Here is a 21,940-nt window from a genome sequence, read left to right as displayed (position 1 = left end):
ATTAAATACATTTTATATGATTAATCCAACGTTTTTCGTTGACCTTTCACATTTATTCATCGTCATTTCCGCTCAAAAAAGCGGTCGTTTCCTTCTCTTATTTCACGTTAAAAGCCAACCAGTCAACACGGTTTTCGGTACCTGTGAAAAACGGGAGATGATTATCGTGCCGTCTTTGTTGTCTATAAAGTTAAGCTTCCCATACCTAGAGCAAATTGCTGTCAAAAATGTTCTAATTTCGTATGTTTTTGCAAAATATTTCAAGAGTGGGCGGAGTCATGGCGTCAGTGGTATAAAGACCATCCCACGTTCTTTTCTCGCTCCTTCGCTCTTCCTCCAAGCTCAGGGGTCCACGTCTGTACACGAGGTCTCACCGCTAACTTCTAACAATGGGCTTTGGTGATCTCAAAACACCCACTGGACTCAAGGTTCTGAATGAGTTTCTGGCAGACAAAAGTTACATCGAGGGGTAAGCTATTTTAAGACTTTTTTTTTTGTCTAGTCTTAGTTGGCTTGTAACAACTTGTGATTGTCCTGTTTTTCTTATGCTGTAATACTAAAATAACTTTGGATGCAGTTATAAATGTCAAAGGTCATGGTTATTAATATTTGTAGCTGTGAATAATATGGCATATGTATGTACAGTCAAACAATGTAAGGTCTGTATTTGTAGTAGTCCCATTTGTGGATCCATTTTGATGAATTGTGCAATTTAATCCATTCATAAATGCCTCTTATTGCTCATGGAGAAAACACCAGCCTCACTACACATTTGATGGCTTAATACACATTTTCTTAACAGGTATGTGCCCTCTCAGGCTGATGTTGCAGTGTTCGATGCCCTGTCTGGCGCCCCCGCAGCTGACCTCTGCCATGCTCTGCGGTGGTACAACCACATCAAGTCTTACCAGAAGGAGAAGGGCAGGTAATATGAAGCTTGTTTGTAATATTTTATGTTTTGCAGGGACTTCCGCCAATATATGATGATTATCCTATCACCATCTTTCGCCTGAGTGACTGATGTACAATCTTTCAATTTCTGATTTGGCTGGGAGTTCTCAGACTGTCAGGTGCTCTTGTGCAGTAACAAGGATTCACTCACCTCTCCTTTCCTTACCTTTAGCCTTCCAGGTGTGAAGAAGCCTCTCAGTCAGTACGGCCCTGCTGGTGTGGAGGACACAACTGCAGCAGCACTTGCAGCGGCTGATGAAGACGACGATGACATTGATCTGTTTGGTTCTGATGAGGAAGAGGTGAGTTCAATAGCAGAAGGGATGGTGTGTTTTGACACGATTGTCTGGTCAAATGATGATTTTTCTCACCATCTTTCGGCTGATGTTGTGATGTACAACTTTTTCTTTCTGAAAACCAGTTAGTAAAAAATGACACTGCAGTTTCTGTATGTTTGATCATGGACCTGATACATGGATCTTTCTTTACAGGATGAGGAAACCAAAAAGATCAAGGAGGAGAGGCTTGCAGCGTACAATGCAAAGAAAGCAAAGAGTATGTATTAATTGTCTCTTAAATGCAATTCAAAAGTTTGCAATAATTGAACCTTACCATTTTTAAGTCTTTTGTGCTCGCAAAGGAAATCAGAAATCATTCTAATGTGCTGATTTGGTACTTGGTTATTAATAATGGTTCTAATCAATGTTGAAAACAGTTTTTGCTGCTTAATATTTTTGTGGAAATTTGTTCATTTTTCCTAAGTCTTACACTACATTTAAAAGTTTTGGGTATCATGGTTTCCACAAATAAGCAGTAAAAAACTGTTTTTAACATTAACCCATTTAATCCCACAATATTGACCGTAAAAAAAGTTTTTCATTTTATAAAGCTCTACTAACCGTACCGACGGATGTTTCACTCATAGAGTGACCGGTGGGATAACGGTGAACTTTATTTTACAATATAATCCAATGGCAGTTGCTAGTGAAAATGACAATGTTGCAATGACAAAATATTGCACTAAATTAAAAATTCAAATGTTAGAAAAATGTTACAATAATTGTTGTAATACTCATAGCATTGATTTAAAAATTTGATGTTATATTTTAGAAAAAAGTAACATTTTGAAATGCGGTGATTTGGTTGAATTTTTTTTTTTTTTATCTCAGTGTTCCCATCAATGTAGCATAAGGTCTTTTAATGCATGATAGTAACCCTAGAATGTGATCAAAAAGTTTAAAATAGCTGAGCTAAGATGTATAAAAAATTTTATGACTGCAGAAATATGTGATTTCAGTAGTCTCTATATCCCATAGGTCACTATTGTGACCGAACACAAAGCACAGTTTTTCACCCTTTTCCAAAAAAATTTCACAAAATTAATTATTGATTATTTCAAAGGGTTACTAATGACACATTTGGATATTTTCATGTCTGGGAAAAACTGGGGATTAAATGGGTTAAGAAATGTTTCTTTAACACCAAATCAGCATATTAGAACGATTTCTGAAGGATCATGTGACACAGAAGACTAAACTAATTGCTGCTAAAAAATTTGCATTGCCATCACACGAATGTTACATTAAGACGTATAGTAATATGTTAGCGGTTTTTATCCAAACCAGCCATGTTGAGCACTGTAGACGATTTAAAAAAATTAAGTTAATTAACTTAAGTCTTCAATCCTAATTGCTCCAAACTTTTGACATTGTGAATGACTTCATATTATCTTTCAGCTGAATGATGTGATTGACTTTTTTTTATATATATATATATATATATATATGTATATATATATATATATATATATATATATTTTTTTTTTTCTCTCTCTCATATTCACTAGTGCTTTTAATTGTGATTGTTGGATTCCTGTGTTTGCTTTACCATTGACTCTGTCTTTTTTTAATGTCTGAGCAGAGCCTGCACTTATCGCGAAGTCTTCCATCCTGCTAGATGTCAAGCCCTGGGATGATGAAACTGACATGGCCAAACTTGAAGAGTGTGTCCGCAGCATTCAGTTGGACGGTTTAGTCTGGGGACAATGTAAGTCAAAATAGTGTACGCAAGTCATAAAGTTTTGTTCATATTTTGTATTTCAATAGACTAATTGTCACCTGACTTCTCCTGTACAGCTAAACTGTTGCCTGTCGGCTATGGCATCAAGAAGCTGCAGATTGCCTGTGTTGTGGAGGATGATAAAGTTGGAACAGACCAGCTGGAGGAACTGATCACAGCCTTTGAGGACTATGTGCAGTCCATGGATGTGGCAGCCTTCAACAAGATCTGAAACCCCACCGTACAAAGCATTAATCCAATAAAAGCACTTAAAATGCACTTTTGTATGTGGTTCATTTTGGATTTTTAAAAATTGTTCTATGTGGCTTCGAATTGAATATACTGGAAATATTTGGCTTTAATGTGCTGTTTATTTATTTTTTTATAAAGGCTGTCATTCTATGAACTTAATCCAGTTTCTGTCTCTCTCCCCCCTTTATATATTTTTTCCATTTAAAAGAAAGTTTAAACGCACTGAGAAATTTCTAATATATTGTAGCCATTTGTAACCAATAATTATTTAACTTTAGACTGATTGAAATAACATTTGTAGGCCTGTTTATTATTTGTCTTTATTTTCTCAGGTTTAGCATGACTGTGGGAACTATTGCACAAATTCATAGTTTGCAACATGTATAACCATCAAGGCATGTAATCAGATTTTTCTATAAAGGTTACTTGTTCGTGGTGATTTTGCAGCCCCATTGATTAAATTCCGCTTCAGACTTTTCTAGTGGGCGGATTCCCGCGCTTTACTTTTACGTCACTCCACGAGCAGACCTAAGCTAAATACGGATACCGATGGGAACTAAGTGGAATAACATCTATATTCAGGTGACCGCACGATGAAGACTGCAGCCACAGTTTGTGCACGTATTTTGTATATCATAAATGAGTGAATATTTAACATGTCACGGTCCCGCTCTCCACGTTGTCATGCTAAGTGTCACTAGCTTGCTAAGTGAATTAGCATAGCTGGTTAGCTTAAACTACAGTTTGTTTGTTCCCAAACAGTGTGGGTAGTCTGAAACCGTGTAAAATTTAAGCGTTTTCAAATACATTTTACGTTAAAGTGTATTTTATGTAGTAATATTGGGGCGCGCTGTTTAAATGGCCGTGTTTGTGTGTGCAGGCCAGTACATATGAGTATTCATTATGAGTAGACTGTAAGAAACACTTCAAATTAATGACAAGTTCATTATGTACATGTTTTAAAGTATCAAAACTGATTTAAGATACAAATAGTGCTTTGTGTAAAAGTTCTTATTATACAAGTAGAATAATAAGCAAGTGCACTTTAGAAGAGACTTTTAAGTGTTTTCTAATTCTGCTTAATGTATCCTATATCTTTAGATGCGACTTTTAACTTACCACACGTGGCTGTACACATCTACGCGGTGATGTGACACGGAAACATTGATAGTCATCCTCTCCTCCATGTAAGTGAGTATATATATTTAGTATATTTAATTTTTTTTAATTGCCTTTTTATTTAAATGTTTTTTTTTTTCTTAGTCTATTGCTTAAGTCTACGTTTATGTATAAAATACACAACAATACAGCATAAGTCAGTAATTGCATAGCAGTGAAATTATGTTTCTGCAAGGCCCAGAGCAAGCAAGATAAATATAAGTGGAAAAATTTAATTGATTTGCAAGAGAACACTGTAAATGCATATTAAAAATGTATAAACAGTGAACTAGTTCTGAATGTCTGACATATACAGTGTGCAATACAATAATAAACCATTCTCTCTTACTCTGTGTTTGTATGATTTTTATAGACAGCACCATGCCCTTGGAGGAGGGACCACAGTCCTCTGCTAAAAGTAAGGCGGTTTTGATATTTCAGTTTTTTATTTATTTATTTATTTTAAATCATTGAGCACTGGAGAGCCTGGAGGGACTATTTAAATTAGTATTATTTAACTATTATATAACTATATTATTTAACTATTTAAAGTTAGAGTATTTAAATTAGCTTGGAGGGACTAATTAAATAATCATACACCGTTAGGATAATAAAATAGATTTTTATAATTAAGAACTTTTAAAAGGTAGATGAAAACCCTTCTATGTGTATATTGTTGATGTAAAATGATATGCACCCAATCAAACTGTACAGCATTTTGGTACTAATTGATCTGTCATTAGTTAGAAATCTAGGCAAACTAGACAAATGCCAAAATGGACAGGTTGTGAGACATGTCCTTATCTTCAAAAAATGATGAACAACGCTAAAAAAGAGAAAAAAATTACCAAGAGACTGCCTTGACTACAATAAATATGGGTAAATTATGAAGATGAACATCATGAGGAATTGTTGCCTAAAGATATCTAATAAATAAGAACGTTTTAAAGGTATTTTTAACATTTGAAAGATCAGTAAATTTGGTATTGTCTTGGGTCACCATTGATGTCCAATGAAACATCTGTGTCCTGAAGCAAAACTAGTTGAAGCACTGATTTAGAGAATGCATGTAAATGTTTTGTCATGTGTTGTAGAAGCAGAGAGACATCCAGCTGACATGTCCAGCAGGTGAGTTGTCTGAAAATAAATTTGCAGCAGTCCATTATCCATCTCATTATGTGTTTATATTACAAATTTAAAACAAATAAATATTAAGATCTATTATTTACCCCATCTGAAGGACTAGTAGAGGAGAAGAGCCTGTTGCTGGTCCTTCCGGCTCCCAAAGACAGGGTTACTGCAGCTGCTGTCAAGTTCTGTACAATAGTGTGGAACAGGTACGTAACTCTCCGTCATTCCATTGAAATACTGTTGTGGTCAAGGTATTGGTCAAAGTATTTGTTAAGTTTGGGTTAATAGTTACATTTTAGCAATTTAACGTGAATCGCTACCAAATATATTTATATTAGGGTTTAAAGATTCTAATATCATGCATTTATGATAATCAGACCTGTTTATAATTATTAATATTATGACGTTCTGAGTAAACAAATTGTTGTTGTATTCTGCAGCACATCTTGAGTGTCCAGCATCGAGAAGTGGTACGAGCTGCTAGAGCTAATGTGTCTTCTGGAAGTTTGTTAGAGAGATTCCTCCAGGATGTGCTTCAGCATCATCCTCATCGCTATAGTGATGCACGGTATGCTATCCACATCAGATATCTTATTTTGCCTTGTTGACATGTTCTCATAACATGAGTTTTGTGAATTGCAAAAAAACAATGTTCACTTACTGTTTTTGACACCTCTTTTTCTCTGGAGGCCCACTCATGCTGATCTACCTTCGCTAACCACCCCACTCATCCCAAAGGAGGTGCTCTCAGAGGTGTACTGTGGATCAGACGATGATGGTGTCTCTGTTGGAACACGTGAGGAGATGCCTACTTCTGATGAAGAGTCCTGTGAAATGCTGCAAATTGCAGCCTCAACTCCAGCAATGATGACTGACCTTACTGCATCTACATACATACAAACCACTTCCCAAAAAGTAAAAGTGGTGCCTGAACCACCTCCCCCTGAAAAGCACTCCCCCACACAGGGTTTTCTGCACAGGACTAGTGGCAGCTCTGCCAATGATGACAAACCTAATACATCACAATTGACACTACCTGTTCAGAGACAAAGTTTACAAAGAAACCCCTCTGGACATCCCTGTGCTTCAGAGGGTCCACCAGTCGCCAAGACTGGAGCTGTTGAACACAGGAAAGCACACAAGAAGACTAATAGGGATAAAGAGGGGAGTGACTCCATTACAGTTTCCCGTGTCCCAACAGCTGCAAAGTGCATTACCTCAAAGAACCAGCCTTCAACCTTTCGATCAGTAGCTGAAGAGTCCACAGTGTGGATTTCAGCACTGCCACCTTGGAAAGGCCCCCATAGGGAACAGACATTCAGTCATCTATCTGACCAAATTCGAGATGTGATAGAGGAGGTTATTGAAAAATACTGTTATGGCAACAGTCTCAATGTAGATCAGCAGGAGGATGATGGTAGCTTCGTTCTTAGTCCTCAGTCTATGAGTCAATCCAAAGGCAGTGAAGAATGGGACAATGCAATACAGACGGCGTTGGGAAAAGCAAAGGCTGAAGAAAAAAATTTAGCCGAGTTACTGGAAGTGCATATAAACCTTGAAGACCAAGGATACCAGACTCAGCTGCACACAGCCCTAAACACTGTGGGAATGCCTGAGGAAAACATGGAGAGTTCTGCTGAGGAGGTGTTTCCTGATCTTCCCCACATACCACAGGCTTTTGTTGGCAAAACATTGACACAGGTGATGTTTGAAGATGACATGAAGATAGACTCCATAGTGAAAGAATTCCAACAAGGCCAGTTTCATTGCTATTTTGACAGCGAATCATTAGCTAGGTTTGGGAAGCACAGGAAAAAAAGGAGAAAGAAAAAGAAGCAGGACAAAAATGAGGAGGCAGATAACGCTGGGTGGGAGCCTACAGACATCTTGCCACTCATGGATCACAATGAAGAAGACCCCAAACATTCCGCTATTTTGAAGAAATCTAGGCCAAAAATTTACAGACTTGCATCACGTTGCCAAGTGGTAAAGGTAAGCCACAGTACACAGACCATCCCTCTTATCTGCCCTGTGGTGCGGCGAAAATCATCACAAGAAACATTTCCCTCAACACACAGTGAAGAGCCCCAGCAATGCCCCAGCCCTGAAAGGACCCCTGACATGAAGACCAGACTCTGTGCTTTGAAGCTTCCAGCTTCTTACTGCAAGATAATGAGTCCTCTACAGGCCAAAACTGTGGTCTATGTGCTTTCTTCCCCAGATGGGGGTCAAGGAATCTCCAAGCCTACCCCTATTAAGAAAGCAGGAAGGAAACGGAAGTCATGTGATAGTGACGCTGGCCTGAAGTACAAATACAAAAAGACACCTCTTAAGTTCTATGACCCTTTGACCAATAGGATATTGAAGAGTCCACCAAAAGGCATGTCTTCACCCTCTAATTCCAAATCTCTTTCACACGTTCGACAGCTATTCCGTAGCCTTAGCCCGGATATTAATAAGGAGAGGCAGGGCCTGGGGCAGGGCCAGTCATCAAGAGGTTCTCGGAAGGGTCGTGGTAGGAGCAGCATGGTTGATCTATGTACCTCCACCTCAGACTCCATTCTGGATAGCGGTGGCCCCTCAGAACCTGGTTCTTCTTTGTCTAGCAGCCGAAGAGCCTTATTCACCCGCTCCTCTATCTCAAGTAGCAGTTGTTTCCTCCTCGGACACCTCACGCCATCTACCCATGTGGATGATTCTTCCAAAGCACTTTCTCACTCTTGTGCGGGCAGTTCCTATAAGGTTGGAGGACTGGAACAAGAGGAACACCGCCAACAAACACCAGTTGACCAAACGCCAATCAGACGTAGCTCACGGAGGGCTGGACCTTTGACTCCAGTCAAGAGACCACCAGTACCCCCTTACAGGACCAAGAGGAAGTCACCCAAACCACAGCGCAAAGCTAAGTCACAAGGCGATCTCCAGCAAACTGTTGGCTCCCGAATATCTGCAGAATGTAGGACATCTCCCAGAAACAAGAGCCCTGCTCGGTCCTCACTTAGATCATCGGCTTCCTCTAAACTGGCGATTCAGCCAGTTATTACATCCTCTTCTAAACAAATAAATACAATGCTCAGTGCCAGTCAGCAGAAGAGAGTGAGGGGGAGGACCGCCACTGTACATATAGCAGACTGAACGTTATTAGACACCAGCCATGAGCATAAGCTGTCTTCTGTTCTTCAAATGCTGTATAGTTTTGCACAGTTGAATTTCAGCTTACTGTTTCTAGTTGAAGTTCATTTTTGTCTCTATATGTTTGTTTATTTGTCATATGCATTTTTAACTTGTAATGAGTATATTTTTTAAGTTTATAATGGGTATTTTCTCAAAGGTTGATGGTTGTAAATTAAATTTATAATGAATATTTTTGTTCTTGATGATTATATATTAGTGCATGTTTTTCACAATGGGTTTTGGCACTATTAAATTGTCTTAAAAATAGCAAACCTACAAATGCAAAAATTGGTCAAGTCAGCAATGCACAGCCTACACAAGGAGCAAATGTGCTCTTTGGAAATCAGCCATTCATTCTCTCTCACAAACACACAATACAAATGCCTTTATAGGCCTTTTACACTATGTAGTTTAAATGTGGATTAATGTTTGCTCCCACTGCAGAGATAAAGGTACATCTTTTTTGTACATGTATTATTGCACTAACACTTTGCCTAATGGTTGTTGAGATCAAAGCATCTAAAGAACCCAGCAGCCATAGTGAAGGTTTGCGATCTTCCATGAAAATGGGCAGAAGCTAGAACATTGTTTTTAAAAATATGTTGACTTTTCTCTCCTATGTGGCTGGAGAAGAAATGAAATACAAATATGTCTCCTGAGTGACCGTGGAAGCATGAATATAAAAGGTCTTCACAAGGCCAACACTTCATATGTCAGTAAACACGAAATAAAACACTTCACAGAGAGCAAAACATACACAAAAAAGTATAAGGGTCTATATACAAATAATGTAAATAGCAGATTACATCCCTTAATTCAAAATTTTAGTGGGATGGGTTGAAAAAAAAAAAAGAAGAAGAAAATATATATAAATGTAATAGAAGAACAAGTTTGAATGTATAAGGCAGCAATGATCTTATATAATACAGCTTTTTAAATATAAAATACGTGTGCAAATAGTGACTGAAAAAAGTCACCTTAATTATTTCTTGAAGAAAAAAAACATTTAGTCGGTCTGTCCATGTGGCTTTACGTAGATATGCTTTTAATTAACTGTCTTTATTTACCTTTAAAGAACCAAAGCTTTTATTTCAGAGCTTGTGGGCTAGTCTACACTCATTGTAGTGGTCTTAAAGTATTGAGAAGAAAATGGTAAATCTCCAATTAGCTAGGATGAGTGTGTTGGCGAGTGTACAAAGTGAGGATGGTTGACGCGTCAGCGCAGCAGAAGATGCACTGCGCAATCGCACAGGCTTCCCTCACGATATGAGCTGCTTGGCCACCGCCTTCCATCCATCCGAGCTGCCACCCCTTCGCCTTTCTCCCAGTCCTCCCCACCCCTCAGCATCCCAACCGTGCTACCCACCCCTCAGTCTCCGATGCTGCATGAAGGATTTCCCCCTCTTCCCGCGGGATACGCACCAAAATCGCTCTCATAATAATGGACTGCGACGCTCGCTGTAAATTGACGCGCTAATGACATTTTATTTAGTCTTCAAATATGAATCATGCGTCTGATATTCCATCTGTGTCTGCTCGCTAGCATATTTATTTCCGTGCCATTTTCTATCGCCTCAGCCTCAACGGGTAAGTTCAATGTTGATCTTGCGTAACTTTATTATTTACGTAATACAACGTCTTTATTGGATATTTGCTATACGTTACGTTGGTATTAGTGCAAGGTGTTTTTCCAGCGCCTTTTGTTGCGGTAGGAAATCCCAGCTAAATACGCAGGTTCCCTGTTTAGGCTTTGATTGAGCCGCCTCCATTACTTAACTGTGTTTACCGCCGTTTCTACGTGTCAATCTATGCAGAGGGGGGTAAAAGCTTTTGAAGGCCTCTGTATGGGATGACAGCCCCATTAGTGTTGTGCCGTATGGGAACATGGTAAGGACTCAGTGAGGCGCGCTGAATCTTAATTCGATTACCATGATAATAGATTATTATTAGCTGACATGATGAGCCTCTAAAGCTTTTACAATTCAGATATCAGATGTCCAAAGATGCAGCTGATAAAGTTGAGAAAAAAAAAAAAAAGATACCCTTATATTTTGCCAATAAGTGTCTCTTATTTCTCTTCTTCCATTAACATGTATCATGTCTCGCCCTCTTGTCTTGAATGTGTGATCAGATTTCAGTGTTTTATTTGGTTATCAGCCTAGTGCCTCCGTTCGATACCCTGAGATCTGCATAAGGAAGATCTGTGCGCAGCTTCTCTGCAGCATCACAGGGCTGCAACTGCTGGCACACATTCATATATAATTGACGGGATCCCTCTCTGAGATGGAGACTGTAAAGCAGTAAACAGTTTCCTCCTGTCCTGCAGTTTCCAGCTCTGTACAGAATGAGGATCTCAGGGATCAGCACGTGTCTGAGACCCCGCGAGAAGCGACAGCAGCGGCATTGGGCAATTCCACGGGAAGAAAACCCGGAGAGCACAAGGTCACCGTTACATATCCCTCCCGGCTCATCTACTACTTGAATGAGGAGTCGGAGAGCACGGATCATGACCTGGACACTCGGGCGAGAAATCAGGCCGGTGATGGACAGGTGAGTCTGTCTTGCAGTGGAAAGATCCCCAGCACTGCATATTTTAGCCCCCACCAAATTCAGATCTTCAACACTCAAACCGCTAGGAGCTGCTTGGAATGGTGCAGTATGTCCAAATTCTCCGAGCTGATCCAGGTTCACCGGCCCTCCCTCACAAATCTAACGCAATTTTCGCAAAAGAAGCAGTTTTCACTCCCCCCACACTCTGTGCCGAACAGACGTTGTGGGATTGCATTGTGCACACACTTTCACTTTACTTTTGCCAGTGCAGTATTTTTGCTGTAAAACAGCACAGCTGTGATTTATGATGCTCTAGAGCAGATGTTTTATCTATAGATGCACTCGCTGTGAATGTGGTTTAATGTGTCTGCAGAAATGAAATTTTCACAAAAAGATTTTTTGAATAACATTTGCAGGCTTTGCTGGCAGGTTTGATATAGTAACATATGTTTGTTTTGTGAAGTGTTAATGAGCCCCTGTTTATCTCCCTGACCGCAGGATGTCCACCTGGCCCAAGCAAGTTTCCAGCTGGACGCCTTTGGCACCACATTCACTTTGGACCTTACTTTGAACAAGTAAGTGTTTGTGTGTCTGAGTAGTAAAAGACAGATTTGGTTCCAAAAACACGGAATTGCTCTGTTGTTTAGTTGTGCATTGTTCAAATATCACATTTTTAAAAATAGAAAATAGATATATATTTTTTTCCCTTTTGCATTAATAGGTGCATGGGGATTTCTAATTGGGGGGATTTTTCATTTATCACACAAGTTTAGTCTATTCAGTCACCTCTTCCCTGACTGCACCTTTACATTCAAGGTATTTGTTGAAAAGCAAAGAACATTGTGGTTTAAATAGTGTGTGTCAATGCTGCATTAATTCACAATGTTAGCCTATGGCATCCTAGCTAAGAGAGTACATTCTCACAACTTTATCAACAAGCATACTTCCAGTAACATTAATGTAATGTTTGTTCAAAGTTATCTGGTCTTTAACAGTATTCTCAAAACATTAGCACAGCAACATTATTTATTCATCGCTAATGGAACTATTTTTAAACGTCAGTATTCATTAGTTTCAGATGGTTCACAGAACATTCATATGTAACTTAACCAGAATGTTCGCTAAAGTGATCAAATGTAACATTGGCTTAATGTTTTCTTTAACATTCTCATAACCAAAAACTGGATATTTCAGAGAACATTCAGGAATATTGTTTTCATAACTTTATGGGAACGTTATCAAAACTTTCTTAGAACTTATTTTGGTTAGCTGGGGTATGAAGTGCTAGCTGTTTAACAGAGTGCCTCCTTGTTAATTTACATTTATTTATTTAGCAGATGCTTTTATCCAAAGCAAACTCAAATGAGAAACATCACAAGCTATTTGTCATATAGCCAACAATATTCTTAGTATGCAGTACCAGGTTTAGTAGAAAGCTAAATTATGAAGCAAACTTGAGCGAAGGTAAAATGCTGACAAGAGGAGAAAGTATTTTTTGTTGTAAGTGCTTTGGCTGTGGAGTGCTTAAGTGCTTGCAGAAGAGGCGTGTCTTCAGCTGCTCTTTCAAAGTTGTCAAAGTCACAGAAGGTGGGTTGCAGGTTGGCAACTCATTTAAAGATTTCTTCATTTATTTCTGCACATATTCCTTTACGCAAACAAGTCTTGCATAATTAAAATGAGAATGCAGCACATTTTTATGCGAGGTATCATCTGCTCTTTTCGAAATGCAGAAGAACAAATAGTTAGCTACATTATTTTATCACTAGTCTTGTGATCAACTTTTCAGATTCCTTAACCAGGAGTAGACAATACTAGAGATTTTAACTGTTTAAAAGAATGAAAAAACGATCATTTATTCACCCTCATATCATTCCAAACCTGTATGACTTTTTTCTCCTGTGGAACACAAAAGAACATATTTTGAAAGAGGTTTTTAGTCCTTAAAATGAAAGACAAGGCAGCCCAGTGTTTTATCCCATTTAATGTGCGCATCATTTCACTTAGTCTTTTAGAAAATATGTGACCCTGGATGACAAAACCAGTCTTAAGTGTCAATAAATAAATAAGCTTTCCATTGATGTTTGTTAGGATAGGACAATATTTGTCTGAGATACAACTATTTGAAAATCTGGAATCTGAGGGTGCAAAAAAATCTAAATACTAATCAAAAATCAAGTTTTGATACATTTGATTACATTTATGAAAATATATTCATGGAACATGATCTTTACGTAATATCCTAATGATTTTTGGCATAAAAGAAAAATCGATAATTTTGACCCATACAATGTATTTTTGGCTATTGCTAGAAATATACCCCAGCGACTTAAGACTGGTTTTGTGGTCCAGGGTCACATATTTAAACACATTTAAGTCATAAATAAGAATTATTGCTGCCTTTTTTCTTTTTATGAGATGAATTGGATGCTTGCATGTGTCCATTTTTGCAAGCTAAAATGCATTTAGGCTGATTAATTGTCAGCTTGTGAAAGTTCTAAAAATAGGATCAGCTGCAACAACAGAAGTGTGTGTGATCATGAGATTAAAGGACTTTTTTTTTTCTTCTGTTTACTTCAAAAAAATGTTTTAGAACATTTGATGGTGAATTCAGCTAGTGATACTGTTGTTTAAATATTTATATAACCACAATTTGCTATTTCAAATACATATTTATTGCATTTTTATGTATATTAACTATGCTTTAACAAACCTATGTGGCAGAATAACTGATGCAGCTTCTGATCCACTAACCACCTGGAGGTCCCATAACTAGAACAGCTGATACAGAAGACAGTGTTCTCCCAATGCGTGCTTATTAAGCACATAGGTGCATTGGATCCGGGGCTGTAGCTTTATTGTTGTGTTGTTAGATAATTAATGCAAGATTGCCCCTTTGAATTCTCTCTCTCACTTTGATTTTAGTGATCTGCTCTCTTCAGATTATATGGAAATCCACTATGAGAAAGACAAGCCCGTTCTCTCCAGGGTAAGACACAAAGAGCAGCAAATATCAAACAGACCCCTGAAAATAACAACTACATAGCAGTGATGAATGTGCGTTTGTTTAGGGTGGTGAACACTGCTACTACCACGGCCGTGTGAGAGGAAAAGAAGACTCCCGTGTAGCTTTATCCACCTGCAACGGGCTTCAGTAAGAAACCTTGCTTTGTTTAAATGTGTATGTGTGAGATAAAGAGAGTGTAAGAGAGAAAATCTGACCTGGAGGCCTACTGTGAGGCCAGATGGCAGTTGGTACACATGAAAAGATTTGAATGTCACCATGTTAGTGTGTGGTTGAGTGTCACAGAGAGCAGCCAAGGGAGAGAGCAGAGCGTTTTTTTTTTTTCGGTTAGAAAAGCACGCTTGTGGTTTTCGTCTTGACAAGTGATTTGACTCATTACGGTTTTATCTGTCCTTGTTCCTGTATCCTTTTTCCGATTGACTCTCTTTTCCCAACGCCCTTCTTGTGCTTCACTCTTCCAGTGGGATGTTTGATGATGGTAATTTTGTCTATCTCATCGAGCCTCTGAAACAGACTCACTCCGTGGTAAGATCACATCATTATAGCTTATCCTTTTTGATTTGATAGCTCGTCCACAAATGCCACCACGTTTGTACTTCTTAGGAAACAGAAGCACGACCCCACACTTTACGCCGAACATCGTCACTCCATGTGACCTCTGTCCCAGGTGCCTGGGGTAAGTGTGCCAAGGTCTTAGTAATAGATATATGGCGAGATATTTTATCCACACCCTCATCTCCATGGTTACCTTATGTCTGTTTCCCTCAGCTGCTGATGACCCAGTTGAGGAAAAAGAAGAGGAGAAACGTATTTTTGCTAGCTTGCCTTGGCTAAAGAGAAGGAGGAAAAGAGCTGTGAGAAATGATTCTCAACCTTGTTTCAGTTGAAATGCTAGCTCATACTTAAACGTTATGCTTTCTGAATGTATAATTTTGATTTTATTATTTTCCAAGATGCCACGTAACATTTTTGAGGAAATGAAGTATCTGGAAATAATGATTGTCGCTGACCACAACACGGTGGGTTCATCCACAACACATTACTGTACAAGCATCCTGTGTAAGTTAGCTTAGTCTGAAAATGTCTTTTAATCATGTTTTATACACTGAAATTGTTCCAAGTGAATTGTTGAAATTATCCACTAGAGGGCACTGAATACAAATGTTTTCGTATTTTTCACATACTGCAGAACCAAAAATGTTCAGAATACACCTTGAAACTTATTTGTTTTTTCATCTCTTGTTTTTGCAGTTTAAAAGGCATAAGAGTAAAAAGCATACCAGGAACTTTGCCAAATCAGTGGTCAACTTTGTAGACGCTGTATGTTCGCATATTTATTGCTGTAAAATATTTCCCTAGTAGTCACCCAGTTTATATTCATCTTAATCTAAATTTCAAACTGTATTCTCTTTAGATTTTCAAGGAGCAGTTGAATACGCGTGTGGTATTGGTTGCTGTGGAGATTTGGACTGACAGGGACCGAATTCCGCTGAGCGTGAAACCATTAGAAATGTTAAGAGATTTTTCAAAGTACAGACAACAGAACATCAATATCAACGCTGATGCCGTGCACCTCTTCACGTAAGTTGCAGTCTCTTGAATGAATGAGTTGTGGTAGCCTGGTGGTTAAATATGTTGGCCAGTAACAGAAAAAATTGAAGAGTAACTGAGAAACTTTAGAATTCTGAATATGTGTGGATCATTCTCAGGAAATGTGTGTACTAAGATAATGCTGGACTTACATCATAGTATGTCATTTAACACTGATTAGTGTATAATGCAAAATGTAATGCAACTTTAAAAATAAAGCATAACATTTTTTTATGACTGGAATATCAGCCATTTTGCATGTCCTTTATTCATCAGCATTACATTTTACAGTTACATTTAAATAAATAAATAAATTTAGCTTTTACTGAAAGTAATATATATATATATATATATATATATATGATGAGTTATATATTCATATATATAATATATATGAAGAGTTAATTTGCAAAACAGATAACTCCGTTTTAACTATTTTCAAAAAGCATGTTTTTTCATTGTGCATTCCAGTTAATCTCAATCAAACTGCAGTTGGGTTATTTGGATTAGGGTACAAAATAACTAAAAAAAAATAAAGCTAACTAACACAATAAAGCACAATAAAAACTTGATAACATAATAAAAACATGATTTTTGAAAATGTAAAAGAACAGAGTTATCTGTGTTTGCAAATAAACTCTTCATATATATATATATATATATATATATATATATATATATATATATATATATATATATACAGTCATGGCCAAAAATATTGGCACCCTTGGTAAATGTGACCAAAGAAGGCTGTGAAAATTAATCTGCATTGTTAATCCTTTTGATCGTTTATTTAAAAAATTCACAAAAATCTAACCTTTCATTGGATAATAAGAATTTAAAATGGGGGGAAATATCATTTTGAAATAAATGTTTTTCTCTAATACACATTGGCCACAATTAATGGTACCCTTTTATTCAATACTTTTTGAAACCTCCATTTGCCAGTTTAACGGCTCTAAATTTTCTCCTATAATGCCTGATGAGGTTAGAGAACACCTGACAAGAAATCAGAGACCATTCCTTCATCCAGAATCACTCCAGAACCTTTAGATTCCCAGCTCCATGTTGGTGCTTCTTCTCTTCAGTTCACCACTCATTTTCTACAGGGTTCAGGTCAGAGGACTGGAATGGCCATAGCAGAAGCTTGGTTTTGTGCTCAGTGACCCATTTTTGTGTTGTTTTTGAGGTTTGTGTTTGGATTATTGTCTGGTTGAAAGATTCAAACATGGCCCATTATAAGATTTCTGACAGAGTCAGGCACTTGATTTTTTATCTGTTGGTATTTGATAGAATCCATGATGCCATGTGTCTAAACAAGATGTCCAGGACCTCCAGCAGAAATATAGGCCCACAACATCAAAAATACAGCAGTATATTTCATTGTACACATGGGGTGCTTTTTATCCCTGTGTTCACCAAACCCATCTTGAGTGTTTGCTGCTAAAAAGCATCTGACCATAGAAGCCAGTGCCATTTGAAGTTCCAGTCGTGTCTGATACTGAATATGCTGGAGTTTATTTTTGGATGAGTGAGGAGAATTTTTCTTGAAACCCTCCCGAACAACATGTGGTGATGTAGGTGCTGTTTGACAATTTGTTTTTACGGTTTTCTGACCCCCGAGACTCAACTATTTTCTGCAATTCTCCAGCTGTGGTCCTTGGAGAGTCTTTAGCCACTCAAACTCTCCTTCTCACCGTGCATTAGGATGATATAGACACACGTCCTCTTCCAGGCAGTTTCGTAACATTTTATGTTCTTAGTTCTTAATTATTGCCCTGATGATGGAAATGTGAATTTTCACTGCTCTAGCTCTTTTCTTAAAGCCACTTCACTAATTTGTGAAGCTCAATTATCTTTAGCTGCACATCAGAAATATATTCTTTGGTTTTTCTCATTGTGATGGATGATTAAGGGAATTTGGGCTTTGTTTTCCCTCCTATTTATATTTCTGTGAAACAGGAAGCCATGGCTGGATAATTTCATGTTCATAATCACCCTGGAGTGCTCAAAATCGTAAATATGAATGGGAATATACTTCAGAGATATTTTACTCATAAGAATTTCTAGGGGTGCTAATAATTGTGTCCAGTGTGTATTTGAGAAAAACATTTATTTCATAATGATATTTCCCCCCATTTTAAATTCTTATTATCCAATGAAAGGTTAGATTTTTGTGAATGTTTTAAATAAAAGATCAAAAGGATTAACAATGCAGATTCATTTTCACAGCTGCCTTTGATCATATTTACCAAGGGTGCCGATATTTTTGGCCATGACTGTATGTACATATATATATATATATATATATATATATATATATATAGACAACCTTTTTTTGGCTGTGTGATTCCAACAAGAGTTTCTTTGACAGTCTTTTTAAGTTTATACTGGGCAAATCATTAGTGCATCTGTTTTGGAAAAATCATAGTGATTGATTTTTTTTTATTATTAAAGCACGGGAACACTGTTCAGTACAATGATGTTAGATAACAAGCCATTATGATTGTCTGATAACATGTAATCCAAAACATTTTAACTATAACACGGTTGACGCAAAGCATGTTTTTAAAGTAAAATATGAATCATAGCTTATAAATGAATATATCTTTATTACAGTGTGTGATTTATAAGGCTGCCAGAATTTACCTATTCAAATTACAAATAAATGGTTAAAAATAAATATAGCGCATTAGTGTTAATCTTACGGTTAGTAATAAAAAAGAAAATCTGAAAATTTCCAGCGCAGATGATAGTTTCCTAAGAATAAAGCTGAATACCATTGTTTGGTAATATAGTTACAGAAAAAGGGGAACTGGTGACAATGATAAAGATCTCTTTCTGCTTGCAGGAATGTGACGTTTCATTACGGTCGGAGCGGTGTTGCATATATTGGTGGTGTGTGTTCCAAAGAAAAAGGAATTGGTGTTAATGAGGTAAGGTTGACACAAGCAGCATTCTGGGTAGACAGACTGGGCAATTAACTGTAAAACCTTACCTTACAGTCAGTCTAAATGACAAATGAAGTGTCATCTTACCTCTGCTGTGATGCACTGCTGTTTCTATTCCTCTTTTTCAGTTTGGCAGCACATGGACAATGGCTGCCTCTCTCTCTCAGAGCTTAGCACAGAATCTGGGTATCCAATGGGATCCTGTGATCAGGAGGAGTAAGTTTGTTTCACCTCCTGTTGTCAAACTACTGGATTTCTTACTTGTTTACTGTAAGACTTTAGGATTTATAGTCAACTCACAGGCTTTCTCACTCACTCTTGTGTTCTCTCAGAGGAGTGCGGCTGCATGGATTCATGGGTGGGATGTATAATGGAAGACACTGGGTATCGTTAAACACACGCATTATTCTATAGCCTCTCCTGACTACCTGCCGGGCATTTTGGCTCCTTGTTTTCTGTCATATTTCTTGATTTGCGTAGGTTTGTTTTTCTCTGTTCTCCTCCACAGAGTACAACACCCACGCAGGTTTTCCAAATGCAGCATTAGTGACTACAGGAACTTTCTTCTAAGAGGTGGTGCTTCATGTCTGTTTAACAAACCCAACAAGGTAGGCTTGAAGAATAGTGTGGACAACTAACAAAAACATGAGAAAAACATGACACTTTCACCTGCATACATTTATTTTTTCACATAAATGTTTTGATAAGCAGTTTTAACAGCTGTATCTATTTTTCTCTCAGCTAATTAATAAGCAAATGTAAATACATGTTTTTTTTCATTACTCAACATTTTTAAAAAGGAAAACCCAAAAATGAAAATTTACTCACCCGCAGGCTATCCAAGATGTAAATAATTTGTTTCTTCATCAGAACAGATTTGGAGAAATTTATCATTACAATACTTGCTCACCAATATATCCTCTGCAGTGAATGGGTGCCGTCAGCATGAGAGTTCAAACAGCTGATAAAACATCACAATAATCTACAAGTAATTCATACAACTTCAGTCCAAAACGGCATGTTTGTAGTAAAGAAATCTATTATTAAGATGTTTTTAAATTCAAACGAGTCGTCTATCTATAATATTGCTTTCACCATTGAAAAAGTCGTCTCATCTGAATCAGGAGAGAAATGTGCACAGATCAAGCACAATTGAAAAGCAAAAACATTACAAAACAGTTCTAAACAAATATGTCAGTAGATTGAGGACAACAGTCATTATTATGAATTCTAAACTCATATTTTGGTCAGAAGTGATGGTTAAAATGGCTAAATGTGACCCATGCTGGCTAAATGAGTCAGAATGCGCATGGCCTAATTTTGAGCTACAGGCAAAAGAAGTGAAAAATGTGAGGATTTCACAAAAATTAGTTCATTAAGCCCTCCTTCTAGTGATCCCAGTGCTATTTGTATGTTTTCTGAGAGGAGTACCTTTTCTCTGCTCACTTCTGGACAACTGTTGCTGCTTCTCACCAAGTTGTAGACTAGGTCTATTGTTGCGAAGCGCAGCATTCCAGTTTTGTGAATATTCATATCGAATTCTTGATGACATGAGTCCAAACCAGTGAAATATAATTTTCAAACCCATGCTGATGAAAACAAAATGATCGCGCTGACTGACATTTGCAAAGCACGTGCATAAGACGTGTCTCTCCGAGAGCGCGCGATCACCCTATGAAGTACATTATTGCAAAATATCTCTTGGAGAGATTCACACAAACAATCAGCATTTCACTTCACAAGGTTTTTAAATGATAGACTGGAGGTGTGTGGATTACTTGTGGATTATTGTGATGTTTTAATCAGCTATTTGAACTCTTATTCTGACGGCACCCATTCACTGCAAAGGATCCACTTGTGAGCAAATGATGTAATGCTAAATTTTTCCAAATCTGTCTAAATCTTGGATGGCATGAGGGTGAGTAAATTTTGAGCTAATTTTACATTTTGGGTGAACTGTTTCTTTAAGACACAGTGGAGGGTGTCACCTCTATTCCAAATGTTACTCTCTTATAAATCCTGCTTTCTTGGTGTGCACTTCTGTTTATTAATGTATTATACGTTTTTGTGCTATTTTGGGATCTTACACTCCAACTAATCTATTTATGGATCTACGTGCCTCTCTGATTGTTCTGTTCATGTACCTGCAACCCACAAAAATGGGTCTTCAACAGAAAGCTGAAATTGCAATGTTGAAGCGGGTTTGATGTCAGTGGTTCTCGCGTGTATTGTGACGGACTGTCATTGACATCAAACAAAAATCAAGTACATACAGTCATCATATATTAGACGTGATCCTGGATAAAATTGTGCTTTGTGTTGGCAGCTCTTTGAGGCTACAGAATGTGGGAATGGTTACGTAGAAGTGGGAGAGGAGTGTGACTGTGGGGCCCGAATGGTAAGCATTTTTTTTTTACATAAATCATACTTCCATACAGACAATAGTAAAACGTAATATTTTGCTAACCTTTTTTGGTCTGTGTGCACATATTTGATCTGGTTATCCAGGAGTGCTATAAAGACTGCTGTAAAAAATGTTCTTTGTCTAATGGAGCGCACTGCAGTGACGGCCCCTGCTGCAACAGCACATGCCTGGTAAGACACTTTGCTTTTGCTTCACTATTCATCATCAACTAATGAGTATCTTATAATGCACTGAACAGTTGTTTCTCTCAATCCCTGTCCCTGCACCTTTTTCAGTTCTACCCGCGTGGATACAGCTGCCGATATGCTGTGAATGATTGTGACATATCAGAGACTTGTTCAGGAGACTCGGGACAGGTCTTGCTATTTCTTTCAATTGTATTCTGTTTTTTCTTTTTTTATGTCAGCAATTAAAATGTGACATTAGAAATTTTAAAACATTTTTTAAAGGGGAAATATAATGGTATAAAGGGTTGAACAGAAACAAAAGCATTTTTGCAGAACCACATAGTGAAAGAATACTTCAGTAAAAGCAAAATTTGTGTTGTATTAGATTTTTTTTCTATACAGCCCGTTAAAATGTAATGGTGATTCACATGCACATTTTCTGACATTCCCTTGCAAAACAAACATTTACAAATTAAATTAATGTTTTTTATTATTATTTCCTTGGATTACA

At 37.6% G+C, this 21,940-nt stretch overlaps 3 protein-coding genes across 17 annotated transcripts in view; all 3 read left to right on the top strand.

Annotated features, from left to right (window-relative positions):
- Nucleotides 1–128: 128 nt before the first annotated feature.
- Nucleotides 129–3,288, top strand: eef1b2 (eukaryotic translation elongation factor 1 beta 2). The gene is made up of 6 exons (XM_058778831.1): nt 129–469; nt 803–925; nt 1,124–1,253; nt 1,443–1,506; nt 2,872–2,997; nt 3,087–3,288. The coding sequence occupies exons 1-6, from the start codon at nt 390–392 to the stop codon at nt 3,239–3,241; spliced, it is 678 nt and encodes a 225-aa protein (XP_058634814.1). The 5' UTR covers nt 129–389; the 3' UTR covers nt 3,242–3,288.
- A 148-nt stretch (nt 3,289–3,436) lies between these two features.
- Nucleotides 3,437–8,914, top strand: zdbf2 (zinc finger, DBF-type containing 2). Of its 7 annotated transcripts, none has more exons than XM_058778804.1 (7): nt 3,437–3,843; nt 4,363–4,448; nt 4,793–4,837; nt 5,514–5,547; nt 5,660–5,756; nt 5,991–6,118; nt 6,240–8,914. In XM_058778804.1, the coding sequence occupies exons 3-7, from the start codon at nt 4,801–4,803 to the stop codon at nt 8,683–8,685; spliced, it is 2,742 nt and encodes a 913-aa protein (XP_058634787.1). In that variant the 5' UTR covers nt 3,437–3,843; nt 4,363–4,448; nt 4,793–4,800; the 3' UTR covers nt 8,686–8,914. The 7 variants fall into 7 exon arrangements, with proteins under 7 accessions (XP_058634787.1, XP_058634788.1, XP_058634789.1 ...); XM_058778805.1 differs by having other exon boundaries at nt 4,363–4,452; XM_058778806.1 differs by lacking the exon at nt 3,437–3,843 and adding an exon at nt 3,849–3,878.
- A 979-nt stretch (nt 8,915–9,893) lies between these two features.
- adam23a (ADAM metallopeptidase domain 23a) overlaps nt 9,894–21,940 on the top strand; it is a 29,070-nt gene continuing 17,023 nt past the window's right edge. For 2 of the 9 annotated variants that reach the window (XM_058778818.1, XM_058778817.1), the window contains exons 1-18: nt 9,897–10,311; nt 11,051–11,274; nt 11,773–11,849; nt 14,197–14,260; nt 14,343–14,425; nt 14,758–14,821; nt 14,900–14,972; nt 15,065–15,150; nt 15,250–15,315; nt 15,548–15,616; nt 15,711–15,877; nt 18,738–18,822; nt 18,966–19,053; nt 19,170–19,221; nt 19,346–19,445; nt 21,164–21,235; nt 21,346–21,432; nt 21,538–21,618. In XM_058778818.1, coding sequence (XP_058634801.1) covers nt 10,233–10,311; nt 11,051–11,274; nt 11,773–11,849; nt 14,197–14,260; nt 14,343–14,425; nt 14,758–14,821; nt 14,900–14,972; nt 15,065–15,150; nt 15,250–15,315; nt 15,548–15,616; nt 15,711–15,877; nt 18,738–18,822; nt 18,966–19,053; nt 19,170–19,221; nt 19,346–19,445; nt 21,164–21,235; nt 21,346–21,432; nt 21,538–21,618 — 1,617 coding nt within the window. In that variant the 5' untranslated portion in view covers nt 9,897–10,232. Of the gene's footprint in view, nt 10,312–11,050; nt 11,275–11,772; nt 11,850–14,196; nt 14,261–14,342; nt 14,426–14,757; nt 14,822–14,899; nt 14,973–15,064; nt 15,151–15,249; nt 15,316–15,547; nt 15,617–15,710; nt 15,878–18,737; nt 18,823–18,965; nt 19,054–19,169; nt 19,222–19,345; nt 19,446–21,163; nt 21,236–21,345; nt 21,433–21,537; nt 21,619–21,940 lie in introns of all 9 variants that reach the window. The other 7 variants (XR_009271687.1, XM_058778824.1, XM_058778825.1 and 4 more) reach the window with 5 other exon arrangements.

The sequence above is a fragment of the Onychostoma macrolepis genome, chromosome 06 (assembly GCF_012432095.1).
Source record: "Onychostoma macrolepis isolate SWU-2019 chromosome 06, ASM1243209v1, whole genome shotgun sequence".
Taxonomy (NCBI): domain Eukaryota; kingdom Metazoa; phylum Chordata; class Actinopteri; order Cypriniformes; family Cyprinidae; genus Onychostoma; species Onychostoma macrolepis.
This window is presented reverse-complemented; position numbering and strand designations above follow the sequence as displayed.